The sequence below is a fragment of the Eptatretus burgeri genome, chromosome 7 (genome assembly GCF_056783735.1).
Source record: "Eptatretus burgeri isolate ZD-2024b chromosome 7, Ebu_testis_v1, whole genome shotgun sequence".
Classification (NCBI taxonomy): Eukaryota; Metazoa; Chordata; class Myxini; order Myxiniformes; family Myxinidae; genus Eptatretus; species Eptatretus burgeri.
The window spans coordinates 80,993,585-81,011,448 of NC_140967.1; the positions used below are offsets into that span (position 1 = coordinate 80,993,585).

A 17,864-nucleotide genomic window follows, 5' to 3' on the forward strand; every position below is an offset into this window, starting at 1 on the left:
AAAGCCGTGCATGTATTATGACAGGCCGATGGAAGAGCTTCTGAAACCCCTTCTTATTCTTCCAGCTGCTTTAATCAAAGCATGCATTATACAGAGAATGTGAACAGCTTTGTAAAAGAAAGGAGGTAAATGATACATCATCTTGGTACATTACCATAACAACGCATCGATACAGAACACAATACAACAGGGTGACTTAATAAATAAATTCCATGAATTAAAGCAAACCGAGGGTGAATTGCTCTATTCTTTCTCGCACTGCAATGATAACATTCAGCTTCTCACTAACAGAGATTTATGGACATTCTGCCTATGGTGGAAAATTTTCACATGAATGGAGGGGGAAAAAAAGGACAAAAAAAAAAACAACAGACCATTGGACCTGTAGCTTTTCTCGGCCCTGGCCTAATGTTGTAACCCAAATTTGGTAGCATCCTGACTGGTAGGTCTGGAGAAGATTTTTAAAGATATTTACCAAGTCCGCCATTTTGACACACTTCTGGTCACGGGATCGGCTGACCTCCGCAATTTAACATCTGGACCATGTCCTCATGTTGCAATCCAAATTTGGTAGCATTCTGATCCGTGGGTCTGGAGATGAAGATTTTTGAAGATATTTACCAAGTCCACTATTTTGACCTACGTGAAGTCACGTGACTGGAACAAGCTTTGCAATCCCCATTACCAGTCAGGAGCAGAACCTTGCTGCCAAATTTCAGCCAGATCAGACCAGCGGTTTGGCGGAAGTCAAAATAGGAGATGAACGGACAAACAGTGCACAATGACAATACCTTGTCTGGAATTCCAATTCCAGATAAGCTAAAAATAATGTGGTTCTGTTAAAATCGCTCTGATTATAATACTGCAATGGACTCCGTCTCCATAACGGGTGATGCAAGATCGCCGAAGATGAACTTCAAAATTGGCGAGCAGAGGTGTTCCTCACACACAGTGACTCCATGGTGCAGTGTGGTTAGGATTAATTAATTTAATCACTTGGCGGTTTCAGCGCATGTGTTGGGAATCTGATGGGAAAATAAGATTATGTTGGAGAACTTGAATGGTAGGTCTGGAGAAGAATATTTTTGAAGGAATTTACGTGACTGCCATTTTGACACACTTAAAAGTAGATGGGGTCAATCCCCCTCCCCCCCCCCCCCATCTACACTTTCTCAACAATCCACTTGAAGAATTACTTTCAATAAAGCTTCTGGTTCTCACTATCTGCCATGATCTTTCCTGGGAAAGCCACATTTCCAAGCTGGCATCCAAAGCCAGTCTCTGACTGGGAATCCTCCATCATGCAGAGTCCTTCCTTGGCACACTTGAGCTTTGACCACATTCAAAAGCTTTTGCCCACAGCCTGATGGAGTACTGCTCTCGGCTCTGGTCTTGAGCTCCCACCTCTCACCTTTCTCGGCTTCACGCTGTGGAAACCAAAGCATTTAGGATCATTGGTATCTCCCATGATGAGGCCGAGTCATTGGGTCTCTCATTGTCTCGGTGGAGGCAGGTCGGTGGTCTTTGTCTTTTACCGTCCCCTCTATGGCCTTGCCCCCCTGCTCTGTTTGAGATATCCCCCCCCCATATTTCCGCAAGGCGCTTAAGGTCCGCCAGCAACCCCCTTCTGGTAAAACTACCAAAATCACGAATCACTGCTCACCTTCACTCTTTCATTCCTCTTTTTCCCCACTTTTGGAACAAACTGCCACACTATTCAATCCCACTCTTCCCTCCAGGTGTTTAAAACGGCTGTTCACCACCACCTCTTATCTTCCCCCATCCAAAACCATGATCTTTTCTTCCCCTGCAAATCCACCCCAAATCCACCTCCTTCAAATTCCCTGCTTTCCTTCCTGAAATTCCCTGTCGTGTAAGGACCTGAAAGTCCTTGTAGTGTCCCTCTTGTTTACCCTGTGTACCCTGCCCCATCCCTCTCCCTTCCACAGATCTACTCACGTCTCTGTTCCCCACTGTTTTTTTCCTTCCCTCTGCTGCCCATCTTGTCTCCTGCTCCCCTTATTGTTGTACGTTCTGTGTTAGCTCTCACACGAGCCTCAATGGTGTATACAAAAAAATAAAAAAATAAAAAATTATATATAAAAAAAGATCCTGCAGCTCAAAATGCACAGAAATACACTTTAAAAGCCACAGGTTTAATAAATAATGGGGGTGGGGCTCAATAAGAAGAACAAGAAAAAATATGTTACAGAGAAACCCTGGCAGCGTTAATCTAGATAAGAGTTTCAATAGTTTTTCTTCGACCTTAGTCTATTAATTTGTGGGCAGAATCGAGGGAAAACCTACAAGGGCACAGGATGAACCAAAGAGTTGACAGTGGTGTGTGGTGTAGGTGTGTGTGTGGTGTTCCCTGCAAAGATTGCAAGCTGGTCTCGCAGTCTTGGTAGAGACGCCAGTGGTGCTTTACAGCAGGCTCACCCATTCATACACCTTTTTGCCTTGCAAACTCTTCTTTACTGGTTTTGTGGGTCTGGTCTCTGGTGTGTGGTGTGTGTGTCTGTGTCTCTCTCCCCCCCTCTCTCTCTCTCTCTGTTTCCCTGGATCTCTTCACCATGTGTGGTTTCCCTGGGTCCTTTGTGTGTACGCTCAATGTGGCTTCTCTCTGCGTGCGCTCACCATGGCATCTCCCTGGGTCTCTTGTGCATGCACACATCATTGCATCTCTCATGTTTGTCACGACGCTTCCTTTTCTAGCAACCCCCACACCCCACACCCCCGCAGTCTCTCCTCCTGCCTTGTGAGCATCACGCATGTGCTCTTGCCCCACTGAAGTAACACATGTGGACATGCCATTTTACCAGAGCATGCAGAAGGGTTCACAGCCAACTTACAGGGCTAGGCCATGTTGAAGTGGAGTTATATGGTGTGAAAGGACAATGGGGGTGATTTGAGAGTTAAACACAGAGGGAAAAGAGGGAGAATGGACTGACACGAGCATCTCGCGTGATGTAGAGCTGCCTCGACATCTGATCCTTGTCTTTGCTAATTTGGGGTTACAAACACTTATGTAACATTCATTACGAGATAACTGATTAAACTTTCCTCATTAGAGCGATGAGATTTTTAAAAGAAATGGAAGAAAGTTAATAAATATATACCTGGTATTGAACTGCCAGGTGGACCAGGTGGACCTTGCTGTCCTGTAGGCCCAGGAGAACCTGGGTTGCCAGGAGATCCAGGTTTGCCTTCAAATGAGAGCCCAGGTTTACCTTGGAGACCCTTGGGTCCTTGGTGGCCCTTCTCACCTGGTGGGCCATCAGAGCCTGGAGAGAGAGCGAGAGAGAGAGAGAGAGAGAGAGAGAGAGAGAGAGAGAGAGAGAGAGAGAGAGAGAGAGAGAGAGAGAGAGAGAGAGAGAGAGAGAGAGAGAGAGAGAGAGAGAGAGAGAGAGAGAGAGAGAGATAAACAAATACATTTTGTCCAATTGGGTTTAACCATCAGCAAGAGATGGAAATAATTATTTTCAACATTGACCAGAGTCCAGACAACAAGTATGTGGTAGAAGATAAGCTTTTGATGATGAAGCTATAATTGAATTAAAATGCATGAAACGATGACAATTATTGGGACCAACATAAAATTCATACCATTAGAAGGAACAGGAATGCCTTGGGGCCCAAAAGGGCCTGCTGGTCCTGGAGCTCCAGCTTCTCCAGGTTCTCCAGCATCTCCTGGTTCTCCGGGTAGCCCTGGCTCACCTTGTTCACCTACAAGAGTTGTAAAGACCATGCCAGAAGCTGAGTAACAATATGATATATTAGAAAATTGGTTTGATGCCCTATTGTAAACACAACCAGTGCCTATTCTTACAGCAGTCACTGTTAGTAAAGCTTGGCAGGGAATTTGCTATTGTCAAAGAGTCTGGCAGTTCATCCAAGCTGACTGGCAGGGAATGCAAGCCGCCCTATCATGGCAAGACTGGTCCTTCATCTCCACCTCTTCTGATAATACTGGCTGGGAATACTTCCACACAAGCTTGCTTTCCATAATGTTCAGATTTATACGATCTCGTCTGCAGTTATCATGCATATCCTCTCACCCCTGGTCAACAGAATCCTGTAGTGAGGCAGTTTCCTTCAAACAATTAGCGTTTTCTTACTGGAAGTCTTCAGATTTTGCCCTGGATAATCTTATATCGACATTGAAGTTAGTCAACATTACAGTATTACACCAACATGGTGCAAAAACACATACTCTTAACTACAGGCCAATTAGCTTACTTTCAATTATAAGAAAAGGGTCATGGAATATTCCATTACAGTTGACATTAAATCCTTCCTTTTCTGAAATGGCCTGATCTCAGATCATCAGTTCGGTTTCAGATTCGATCTTTCTACCATGGACATTGGACTTACTTTGACTCTCCCAACAATGGATGGAAGCCCTCAATCGCAGACATGAATTCAGGGCCATCTCTCTGGACATATCTTGAGCATCTGAGTCTGGCACCATGTTGTGATCTCCAAATTCTATGCTTATGGCATCCAAGGCCACCTCCTGTCATGGCTCACTGACCTCCACTCCCATATTCAGCATGGAGCCCTTAACGGGATCCTATCATCAACTCTCCTCTCCCTGTTAAGGCTGGAAAGCCCCAAAGCATGGTCTTTGGCCCAGTCTTTTCCTCATCTTCATCAATGATCTTTCTGATTCCCTGGAAAATCCTGCCTATCTCTTTGCTAATGATTCCACCCTTTGCATATCATTTGTCATCCTTCAGACAGGTAGGCAGCAGCCTCTTCACTCTGAAGATCTGGATAAAATCACAAGTGGTCCAACACATGGAAGATGTCCTTCAATCCTGAGAAATCCCTCATTCTCTCTCTGAAAGGGCCTCACCACAATCCTCCCATCTACAAATTTCACTCTCTCACTATGTTCTCCAAAAGGACGGTCTGGAACCACCCCCCCCCCCATCCACTTTCTCACCAATCCTCTTGAAGAAGTCCTTTCATTAAAGCTTCTGGGTCTCATTATTTGCCATGATCTTTCCTGGAAAAGCCACATTTCCAAACTGGCTGGCTGACCTCCAAAGCCAGTCGCCGACTGGGCATCCTCCATTGTGCAAAGTCCTTCCTCGGCCCACCTGAGCTCCTGACCACATACAAAAGCTTTTGCCCGCAGCCTGATGGAGTACGGCTCTCCCCCTCTGGGCTGGTGTTCCCGCCTCTCACCTTTCTCAGCTTCACGCTGTGGAAACCAAGGTATTTAGGATCATTGGTATCTCCAGCAATGAGGCTGAGTCTTTAGGTCTCTCACTCTCTCACTGCAGGCTGGTCGGTGGTCTGTCTGTTTTCTACTATCTCCTCTCCAGTCTCGCCCCCCTCCCTGCTCTGTTTGCGATATGTCCCCGCCTCCCCAAATTTCCACAGGGCGCTCAAGGTACGCCAGCAACCTCCTTCTGGTAAAACTACCAAAATCAAGAATCACTACTCACCTTCACTCTTTCATTCCTCTTTTTCCCCACCTTTGGAACAAATTCCCACACTCTCTCCAATCCAACTCTTCCCTCCAGGTATTCAAAACAGCTGTTCACCACCACCTCTTATATTCCCCCAATCCAAAACCACAATCTTTTCTACCCCTGCTAATCCACCCCAAACCCACATCCTTCAAATTCTTTGCTTTCCTTTCTGAAAGTCCCTGTCATGTAAGGACCTGAAAGTCCCTGTTGTGTCCATCCTGTATACCCCGTGTACTCTGCCCCATCCCTCTCCCTTCCACAGATCTCCTAATATCTCTGTTCCCCGCTGTTTTTTCCTTCCTCCTCCCACCCCTCTTCTCTCCTGCTCCCATTGTTGTTCGTTCTGTGTTTTAGCTCTCATACGAGCCTCACAATTGTATACAAGAAAAAAAAAACACTTGAAAATGTTAGGTCATTCAAACATTTGGGCTTCCTCATCAGCCATGATCTTTCTTTGGCAGTTCATATTTCCAAGATAGCCTCCAAAGCCGGCTGCCGACTTGGCATCCTTCATTGTGCAAGGTCGTTCTTTGGCCAGACAGAATTTTCGAAAACATACAGGGCCTTCATCCATAGCTTCATAATATACTGCTCTGCATTTTGAGTTGGCACCCCTGCCTCACACCTTTCCCTTATTGATTCAATAGAAAGCAAGGCCCCCAAATCATTGTGATCTCCCACAACGAAGCTGAGTGATCAAGTTTACCCCCAAATAATCCGATTCACAAGCACTCCCTTTTTCCATGTTATTGTGATCCCCCCTCTCCCTCTCTATATATTTTGTTTGTAAGTTGTCGATTGGTTTGTTCCTTTTCCGTTTCATCCCCACCTTTCCCTTTCTCTTCTTGCTTTGGTTCATTCAGCTTGTGTGCAGCTTCTTCACCCTCATGGGTACTTCTCTCCATCCCCTCAATCTCACTCTCTCACTCACTACTACGAGATGCTGTTTCTCTCTTTCCAGTTTGTTCCCTTCAATTCGGCTCTCACTCTTTCATGAGCCTCGATCATGTACACAAAAAATAGGGGCAATACCCCAGGGTGCTCAGCTGGTAGACTAATGATGCTGAGGAGGAAGTCAATGTGGGACAGAATCAGCAAAATGTACCAAAGAACAAATGTTAGAGCAAATACCTATTTTGGGTAGCAAATACCCCCACCCCCCACCACCCCCACGCCCGAACTCCCCTTAGACTCCATTAAAAAAAAATAATCATGAACAAACTTTGGTAGATTATGGGTGATGAAGGTTGTGGTCAAGTTTCATCAGAATCGTGGGTGTAGTTTCTGAGAAGAAAGCAAATACATATTTTGGGGAGCAACCCCCCCCCAAGTTCACCCCTTAGACTCCATATATTTTTTAAATATCGTGAATATACATCACAGGTGATGAAGGTTGTGGTCAAGCTTCATCGAAACTGTGTGTGTAGTTTTTGAGAAGAAAGCAAATACCTATTTTTGGGGGGGGGGGCAACCCCCCAGTAAACCCTCTTCAGGCCTGATGTTTTTTTTAATGTCGTGAGCAAAATTTGGTATACCCCCACCCCCCACCACCCCTACGCCCGGACTCCCCTTAGACTCCATTAAAAAAAAAAAATCATGAACAAACTTTGGTAGATTACGGGTGATGAAGGTTGTGTTCAAGTTGTATCAAAATTGTGTGTGTCGTTTCAGAGAAGAAGTTGCAAGTGTTTGTGGACAGACGGACGGACAGAAGGACGACACGCCATCCCATAAGCTCCCTGGAACTTAGTTCCAGGTGAGCTTAACAAAAAAGAAGAGCCATTTTGGTCCAGAGTTGGTTCAGAGTCGGTTACTTGTGATGAGTCTTTTGTGAACAATCCATATTCACATGCTTCAAAGTTAATGTTTGGAAGCAAACTTTTCAACAAAGTTCTCATTTACAAGTTTGCACTTGCATGTTCATGAACTCATGACTTCAAGTTCACAAAGCCAACTTTCTTCAAGGTTGGCATTATAGTTCGCAATTTGAGTATAGAAGCACTATATCAACACTTCTGTAAACAAGGGAGTTCATTGAACACATTATCCTGCGCTGTCTTGAGAAACAAGGATGTGGACGGGGTCTACGAGCGGCAAATTTGATTGGTCATGATAACCGTAAAATGCCATAACATTTTGTCCAAGTACTGTTAAACAGAAGGATTTTGAAACTGTCAAAAGGCGATTTGTGTTCTGCAGTGTTCAAGAATCCTCAGTATCATTCATGGACTGGTGTTTGTTTGTGTGTTTGTTTGTCACGCTACCCCTCCTCCAGTTCTGGGCTGATTACATCCAGACTTTCTACATCGGATGAGCGTGACCCCAATTAATGTGAAGGGGTGTTTATATCTTTGCGAGTGGTTTTGGGGTGGGTGGGTACAGAGGATGCAAATTCTCTATATAAATGTGTCGTGTAGCCCTACTCCAGGTCGGAGAGGGTATTACAAGTCCCATTTACAGTCCTGTATTCTTGTCCCCACGTTTTCCAGTGCAGAGAGAGGTGTTTTGAATTACACTGTAGTGTAATTCACTTGAAATAAAATAATGATTTTAAAGGTCATAGAAAAGGAAAATTTCAGAAGTTTATTGCTGTTGATGTAGCTTCTTTTACACCACTTTATTTAACACGTTAAATTAGCTCTTCGTGCCAGTTTGTGTCCTATATGACGTCCTTAAAAACGGTCACTTTCCTGTTTGGAATGATTTTCAATTTTGCTTGACTGCTCGTCAGACAGACAGAGTAAAAAAAGTCTTATCTCACTTCTCCCTGCGCATGTGCGATGAGGACGAATTCAGAACCAAAGCACTGCTAAACTACAGGTTTGTTTTCCGATTAATGTTCTGATTCGTGTTCAAAATACAACATTCAATTGAAATGAAGTTGTTCCTAAAGGCCCGGTCACACCTTGACGTTTTAGCCAGCGATGGCAACGTATTAAAATGTATCTAAAACGCTGGCTTACGTTGAACTTTTGATGTTTTTTTTTAAAGATTCGGACGTATTCATAGCGACTTAGTCTTATGTATAACGCATTGGTAACGGACACAGAACGATTCGTTATGTTATAGATAACTTATACCAACGAATGCTGAACCTGTTGTCGGCCTACACAACCGATGCCCAACGATAGTCTAACTTAGGCATAGCGCGTTGCACGCATCGCCGACGATGTCGTGACGTAGCCTATTAAAAGGCTGACGCACAACGATTCGAATCATAACTGCCGTAGAAATGGAAGTGACAACATCGCGGTCACACCTTGGCGATCTTGCCAGCGTATGCCGACCTAAGAAAAATGTGTCTAAAACGTTGGGGCACGTCAAATACGGTATGAGTAAGTTTGGTATACGTGAGTACAACGCTAAAGTACGCTATCATACATCGTAGTAAGTTGAGTACGTCAAGAAATTTTAAACATGTTCAAAATTTTACGACGTACTCGGCGTATGACACACGTTCCGCATGCGATGCGGATAAGTTTTACACACGATATGTGGATGCTTACACACGTCCACAAAGGCTACTTATAAGCTACTCATAAGTCGAAACACGCCGCGGTAATGTCTTTTTTACGCGAAACGTATTTCTAACTTATGTTTGACGTGCTTTGAACCAATTCTGTACGTAGTCCCAACACACATCGACGTATGTAGACGTATTCCAATGACGTCTTCCGGTCGACAAAAAAAAATAAATGAACGTGTTTCCAGCTTACAACTGCCATATAAAGACGTGTTCCCAGCGGTTTTGGGAATTGGTATATAAAAATGGTGTTCATAAAAGGGGAACCCAACAGTGTTTTCGAGTCCTTTTTGAGTCGATGTTCATGTCAGCAGTAACAGTATCAGTATTAGTATCAGTATCAGTATTAGTAGTAGTTTGTTCATGTTGGCAGTCGTAGGTGAGTGTGAGGGGGAGGGTGTGGGTTATGATGGATCGTCCTTGCGTTTAACGATTTAAATGATAAACTCAACGATTTAAATGGCTGCATCTCCACGATTGAAAGTAGATGCTTGCGCTCAACAATTGGATTTTTTTTACACTCAACGACTTTTAAACGGTACCACTCAGCTATTTTCATTGTTTACAATGAACGATTTAAATTGCTGTCACTCGCCTTTGTTTTTTGACGCTGGGGTTTTGAAATTTGAAGCGTTTCTTCTGAACGTTTTAAAACGCTCAAACTCGACTATTTTAAATAGACGCTGCTGATGGACAATTGGAATCATAGCCAAGCGAGACATCGAAGTGTGAACATCCTCGTCATGCCCAAGAAAAGTTTGAAGAATGCTGCAAATAAGTGTCCTGGCCGTGGCCGTGGACGCTGACGCAAGGACGATCCATTATACCGACGTCTTTCAGCCTATGAGTAACTTAAAAGTAACGTCTGTCGATTTGTGGCAACGATCGCGTAACGTGCCAACAACACGTTAATCATAGGTTAGAAATAAGTTTCGGGTACGCTAAACATTACCTTGGCGTGTCTCAACTTATGATTAACTTACAAGTAGCATGTGTTGACGTCTGTCAACGATCGCAGACCGTGCATACAACTTGTAGCCAGCGTAGCGGAACGTGTGAGTCATACGCGGGCATACATCGTGAAATTTCAAGCATGAAAAAATTTGAGGACAACCAAAAAGTACAACGTTTAAAGCCAGCGTACAACGACGTATGGCAGTGTTTTTCAGCGTGCTCTCAATATTATCAAAACTTACCCATAACGTATTCAACGTGTGCCAGCGTTTTAGAAAAAAAATTCAAAAATCGGCATACGTTGGCTAAAACGTCAAGGTGTGACCGGGCCTTAAATGAAGTTGTTCCTCGATCATAAACTGATGTTTGTAGACAGACAGAAGTGAACCAGTTGCTTTACCCCTGCTGTTCACTCCTCATGCGCGGGGTAATGAAACAGCAATTTGCAATGGATTCATCAAATTTAGTTTGTATTCGGCTCACCACTAACACATATAAGTAGGGTAAGAATACTGATTCTGGCTCACTTTTCCCCATGTAAATGAATGGGGGATTTTCAGCGATTCATATTTTTTTTCCCTAAAAATAAACCCCCCTTTTTATCCCAAGGTATATTTATTTGTCTCCCCTTTTAACTTGGAGGTTGAACCTCATTGAATTGAACACCTGGGGGTTGAACAGCTCACTCATTGAACCTATAAAGATTTGTTCATTCTCAAATTCCTTCAATAGTTTAATTTTCTTTGCACAATAATCCCCATCTAAAATATTGACAAACAAAACATTTGAATCTTTATATTTTTTAAGATACCCCATTTGTGCCATTACGAAATGATAAACTTCTCTTAATGCTCTCATCTGACCACCTCCTGAGCCACATATCATTTTGAGATTATAGTAAATTGTTTTTTCATTGTTCAATTGATAACCATCAAAGTTTTCAGTCCATTCAAGGATATTCATTTTTTCTTTACATCCTCTAACTTACTAGTTTTTAAATTAATTCGCTTATTTGTTTTATTTACCTTTGTTTTAGTTATTTTTTCAATAAGACTTATTTGATATTTTTCACATTCATTATGTTTTCCATTTATATACCAAGACTGAGATTTTCTCCACTCTTTAGTTTGATTAATACTTGGTTTAACCATTTATATATTGTGAAAAACGCGGCGGTAGCCCTTAAAAAACCCTAACCCATCTTCCCATCGTTAAAACATAATCTATTTTATACACTCTATCATACAATATCCATATGGAACACAATCTATTCCATTATCTAAAATAAATCTCTTATCATCAAAGGCTCCTAATGCCTTTTTATTTACTTCTTCACTATATATGTTATGTTTATAACTTCTTATTGTATTCATTTTCCTATATTCTTCTTTCTTATTCATCAAACAATAATAATAATTTCTAAAAGTTATTGATTTCTTTATTACATATTTCTTTATTCCCTTTAACCTCTTATCAATCTGTTCACCATACTTATAAGCATATGCCTTTGCTCTCAATCCAATAAACTCACTCATTACTTTTCCACCCAACTCATCCTTAAACTTACCAATAACCTTTTCATTCTTTTTGGAAAATAACTCACTCTTCTTGCTGAAATTACTTGTATCATATACTCCAATATTTTTCTTCATATCTTCATAAACATCATCAGTTTTTATATCTAGGATAAAACTATCAGTGTCCATATACAACAATGAAACATTTTCACCATACTCTTTCTTTAAGTCATTATACAAATAATCATACATCAATATCTTTGATAAATCAAGAACTGCTGTTCCAATATAAATTGGTTTATCCATTACAATACTTTCCTTTTTCATATGAATTGCAGAAAAGTTCTCTGAAAAAACCTCTTCTCTCTCAAAACTTGGTTTATTTATCAATCTCGAAGCTTCTTTCCAAGATGTTGCGAATCTAATGTTTTGCCTGTTTCTAACATTTTCCATAGTCTTTCCAAATACAGCATTATTCATTAATTTATAAAAGTCCCCTTCAAATTTTACTTTTGTATTTGCTCTCATATCTGTATTGAATTGAATATACTTTTTCACCCAAGGACTTTGTTTAAATTTTAAAACTCTCTGAATTTTAGCTACTCTCAATCCTTCTCTCAAAAACTGTTTTAAGCTTCTCTGATGCAAAACATATCCCTCTTTATCATAGAATGTTGTTAATAACTTTTCTGTTGATTTACCTTTAATATTAAAACTTTTATGATAATCACTTAACCATTCTTTCTTTGGAGTTTCTTTCTCACATGCAAAAGGAAGATCTTTATGCTTATTATGAAGATCACTCGGGTACCTCAAATCAACTTCAAAATAATAACCTTCTTCTTCGTCATTCAATTCCTCTTGAGAAGAAATAACAATATTCATCAAAGCCTTTTCATAATCCTTTTCTTCCACCCACTCTAATTTACCATAAGGCAGAGATTGAGACATTGCCCATCCATACAAATTATTAGCATCAAAATACATCAAATAATTACTATCTTTTTCACTATCATAATTTGGAAGATATTTATTATTTGCTTTAGCATATCTTTTTGAACATACTTGTGATATTCCACCTCTCTTGGACTTCTCAATCATCAAAAGCATATCCACATCACTGATTAAATCTATATCTTGTTTTGTCATTTTCAACATTGCACTCCAAGCTAAACCAGGAGCTGTGAAATAGTGGGCAGGATCTAATCCATAACAATTTTTATGATGACAGAGTGATCTAAAAGCTTCAAACACATCAGCTAACAATAAAACATCTGTTTTTAGATATAAATCATGATATTCTCCAAGGTTCTTTATCTTAAATATTTTCCATATTTCTTGTGCGTGTTTATATTCCTTATCACTTATCTCTTCTTCATAAAGGTTATTATAGAAACTTTCTTTTGAAGGAAGTTGTGTTTCTTTAAATCTCATAAATGAATCCATATAATCATAAGGATAAATTCCCTTACTTGTAAGAATTTTCTCTTTACTTTGAATTTCATTCCTTGTTTGAATTTCCTCTCTCGTAAGAATTCCTTCTTTAATCAGAATTTCATCTTTAATCTGAATTTCCTCTTTAGTTCGAATTTTCTTTATAATTAGAATTTCATCTTCAGTTAGAATTTCTTCATTAATTAGAGTTTCCTCTTTACTTTGAATTCTCTCTTTAATCTGAATTTCCTCTTGAGTGAGAATTTCCTCTTTTGGAAAGAATGAATTAAGATTTGGAAAAGAGTCCGTGGAGCTTAGATTTGATGCGAGGTAGGCTAGTGATGTTCCCATAAACTTGTAAGAATCTAAAAACCTAATACGAGTTATAGGTTTTGTGAATATCATTTTTGAAAATGAAATATACTTTTGACTTGTGTTTGTTATGGCAGAAATATTCCCTGGTGTTTTTGAAAGTTCATTTATAAATAGATGTGTATCATAGTTGGCGCTGTTGTGAAGAAAGACTGGAATAAAAGAAGGTAATTTATAATTAAGATTACAACAGGAATGAGCGGGACCTCTATATTTACCAGTAAGATGACAATGGTCTCTAACTTTAGACTCCTTAATTTCCCCCTCACAAATATGACAGATATTGTTCATTCTAAATTCTAATTTTTCTTCTTTGGTTAATTTCATCGGTTCATTTGTTTCTTTCATTAATTTAGTGAGTCTTATACAATCCTTTTCTAATCGTTTTACAAACTCTTGTGAAGCATTTTTTCCACGATAATGTTCAAGTTTGTTATACCTTTCTCCAACAGATGATTTGATATAATAACAGAAACCACAAGGAATATGTTTTTGATATTTATTTGTATATGGTTCTTTTGGATTAGGAGAAGCAGTATTTATCTTTTTAAGGATACATTCAAAATCAGCGTATATCACAAATGGGTGCATGATAGATTTATTATAATCTTCAAAATAAATCTTTTCACCAGGTTTAGGCATTGTAATTACAGCTGATTTATGATTACTACAATATTTTGAATGTTGTTCTAATCGTTCTTTTGTATGAAATGAATTAAGACATCGCTTACAAGGATATATTTTGTTTGCTGTTCTGAATACCTGAGAAGAGATTAATCTTGATAAATTATTGATGTATGTGTAATGTGAATTCTTTCCAACACTAAAATATAAAAGGTCAATGTGTGTTTCTTCATTTTTATAGTTGTTTGAAATTTTTAATATTTGAACTTTGTTTGTATCCGTTAATCCATATACATTAATAGAAAGATTATTCTTTTTCTCAAATTTAGGAATATCTGTTAATGGCATTGGGAATTTAAAATCTTTAATGTCCAAGGTATTCTCATATTTCATATATTGTTTTACTCTTTCTGAATTACATTTTGGTGGATGTAAGTGAGCAAGAACAGACCAGAGAAAACATTTATTATCATTGTTCTTAATATTAACAACTGCCTTCTTTAGTTTTATTTCTTTTGGTAATTCAATATAAGAAGAAGCTTTAAGAGGGTTTGATTTCAGAATGTGTATATCTAAAAAGATGATTTTTTTAATATTGAATCCACTTCCTACCACTGTATTATCAACATCCTCCTCTTGTCTTGATAGTTCTTCATAAACCCCACTATTCAAAAAATCTTGAAATGATGTTATAAAATGAAGATCTGTTCTCATATAAGGAGTTTGTTCTTCATCTTGTCTTTTCATATTCATTTTCACTCCCATATAAAACTTTAAAGTTTTTATTTCTTTTAATGTCTTTTTAATAAATTTTTCAACATCGGGTTTCACTATTTCAATTGATTCAGCTATTGATGATGGACTGGGTTCTCCAAATTGAAAAATCCTTATTTTTATATGCCCTTTAAATGCCTCATCAGTGTTTTTAATATAATAGTCTCCCTTTACTTTAAACTCATTTTTCTTGTGTTTTTGTGATTGAAGATGTTGATTATAACTACTCTTCAAAACATCCTTTGAACAGATATCACAATGTTTTCTTTCCAACTCAAGAGGAGATATTTGATGAAATAGATTAAATGTGTGTTTGTTGGTTCGGAGGTGTTTTCTATAATGTTTATATTCGTGATTACAAACATCGCAGTACGTTGTATTCACCATATTTATAGAATAAAACTTTGCTTAAACTAAAATTTTCTTGATGAAAATTTCGTTTAATTTATAGGTGAATCTGTGCTTAAAAACATTTTATCCTCCAACTTTTTCACTTAATAAATACAATGTTTCAAGACACAAAAGACAAGTTTCAATCAATCTCTTCATCTGTTAAAGATACTGAGAAATATGTCAAGGATGTAAAATTGAACAAAGATAAATATAACAACTATTGGATAAAAACTATTATGGTAAATAATATGAGTTCTTCAATTTCCTTCAGTGGAAGGGCTTTTAGTATACCTGGTAGAACATCAATTAAAGTATCTCTAACAAAAGTTTCTCCTCTCCTTCTAGTAATATATTCAAAACTAGAAAAAGCAATGAAACAAGAAAAAGTATCAAAGAACAAAAACCTTATGGATGAAGCTTTAGAAAGAAAAGATAAGACCATCTGTAATATGCAAGGAGAAATTTGTATTTTTTTCAACAACCCTAAAGATGTAAATCTTGATGAAATAAAGGATGTTAATATATCAGGTGAAATGACATTTCGTTCAATAGTAGTTAACGATAATTTTAAAATTACCTTTAATATAAAAAATGTTGTCGTTGAATCTGATAATGAAAAAAGTATATCGATATCGATGGTAATATACAACTGAAAGTATAGATGAATTTCAGTTTAAGTAAAGTTTTACTTTATAAATATGCTAGACTTTCCTGATTCTCCATATGACAAATTTGAGAATTGTCCTGCGTGTGAAAGACGGGGATTAAACACAGAGTCAAAAGCTTATAAACAATGTATATTCTGTGATTATCTTCTAATTAATGATAATAAAAAATATAAAAAGGAAAATAATTCTTTTAGATTTACACCAAAAATGAATTACTTTACAAGATTGATTAGAGAAATGAATGTAAAGTATGAGGATGATAACACACCTTTCCTTACAAGGGAAGAAACTGAACGTATAAGAGAAATGTTCAAAGGATTGTTGTTGTATATTATTCATGGATGTAATTTTCAGGGAAATATCAACACAAGATATTGTATAAATAAAATAATGGATTATCTTGAAATTAAACCTGAACTTAGGATAAAATATAGAGTTTCTAAAAAAGCCAATAATAAATTAAATAACCTGTTTTTCAAATATATAAATGAATGATTTTTTACCTATTTGGGAAAATAAGATAAAATTTAACAACCATAAAAATCTCCCAAATTCATTAAGATGTCTCATAGTTGGTTCAAGTGGATGTGGAAAAACCTGCTTACTTTTAAAAATGCTCCTCACTCCCAACTTTTTAGATTATGATAATTTAATAATTTTCACAAAGTCGAGTTTTCAACCAGAGTATCAACTACTCTCACAAGGTTTTAATGCTGGTCTTCAAAAAGAAGATATAATAGGTTTATTTAAACGTCAAAAAACCTAAATGATTATAACATTGAAGATATAATTCAACTATTTTGTGATACACAGAGATGTAAAAAGAAATCAAATCTTATAACTTGTATTCTTAGTGATAATACGGATGATATACCGTCTCCCCAAGATTTGGATAAATCAAAAAGAACCTCGTTATCTTTGATGATTGTGTTAATGAGAGAAACCAAACGGTAATGGACAGCTACTACACAAGAGGGAGACATTCTTCTTGTAATTGTATTTATCTTAGTCAATCGTACTTTCAACTTCCTCGTCGTTCCATCAGAAACAATGCTAATACTTTTATTTTATTCAAGTTAAATTCAATAGATATCAATAATTTTTGGAGAGATAATTGTTCTACATTATGTAGTAAAAAGAAATTTGAGGATTATATGAAGCACACGACTGAAAAATATAAATATATTGTTGTGAAACAAGATGAGATATTAAGGGATATATTTTTTGTTTTATAAACAACTACATATATAAATGACAACTATTATTATAAATCTTGTGGGTAAATCTGCTTCTGGAAAAAACTTTCATAAATCAAGGTTCTTGTGTAGTACAAATGAGAATATTGTAAATTTACTTAAAAAACACCCCGTGATACGCATTGTATCAACAACAACGAGAGCAATAAGACCTGGAGAAGTAAAAGGTGAAGATTATCACTATATTTCAGTGGAGGAACATATGCGATTGAGGAATGAAGGACAAATATTTGAGGAGGTTTCTCTTGGTACAACAAAATATTCACATTGTAAGAGTGAGTTAAAGAAACTAAAATCTGGTGGTGTTGGGATATTAGAAACTAATCCAGAAGGAACGAGACAAATTATTAAATATCTGAGCGGAGTGAAGATTTTATCATTCGGTTTTGATGTTGATGAAGAAACTCAACACAAACGTATGAAAAGCAGAGATGCAAGGATTAGTGAAGAAGAAATTACAACTCGCATTAATGTTAATAAAGAATTTGATGAAATATTTAAAGAAAAGGATTTATTTGAACACATCTACTTGAATGATGAAGAAAAGGAAAATTTCCCTGTTGATCTTTACAATTCATTAAATGATATTTTACAATAAATAAATGGATACAAAAGAAAGAGCAAGAAGATTTAAGGAACATCAAGAGTTGGTTTCAAAAGTTGTAAAACAACAGGAAGACATAAAGAAGAAACGCAGACAGAAACTAACGGGCGAAGAAGCATTTGAAAAAAAACAAGAGAAATTTTTTAAACCACTTTTAAAAACTTCCCAAGGAAAAATGAAAGATGTTTCCACAGTTCCCACAGTAGAATATACTCCCAGAAAGCTCCAAATGTTAAAAGATTTCAGTCAAATGACGGAGGAA

General features: G+C 37.8%; 1 protein-coding gene across 1 annotated transcript in view; it reads right to left on the minus strand.

Moving 5' to 3' along the window:
- LOC147023626 (uncharacterized) overlaps positions 1 to 17,864 on the minus strand; it is a 156,573-nt gene that overhangs the window by 64,620 nt on the left and 74,089 nt on the right. Inside the window, exons 15-16 of the mRNA XM_085890349.1 lie at positions 3,607 to 3,726; positions 3,120 to 3,284 (exon numbers count right to left, since the gene is read on the minus strand). Coding sequence (XP_085746475.1) covers positions 3,120 to 3,284; positions 3,607 to 3,726 — 285 coding nt within the window. The remainder of the gene's footprint in view (positions 1 to 3,119; positions 3,285 to 3,606; positions 3,727 to 17,864) is intronic.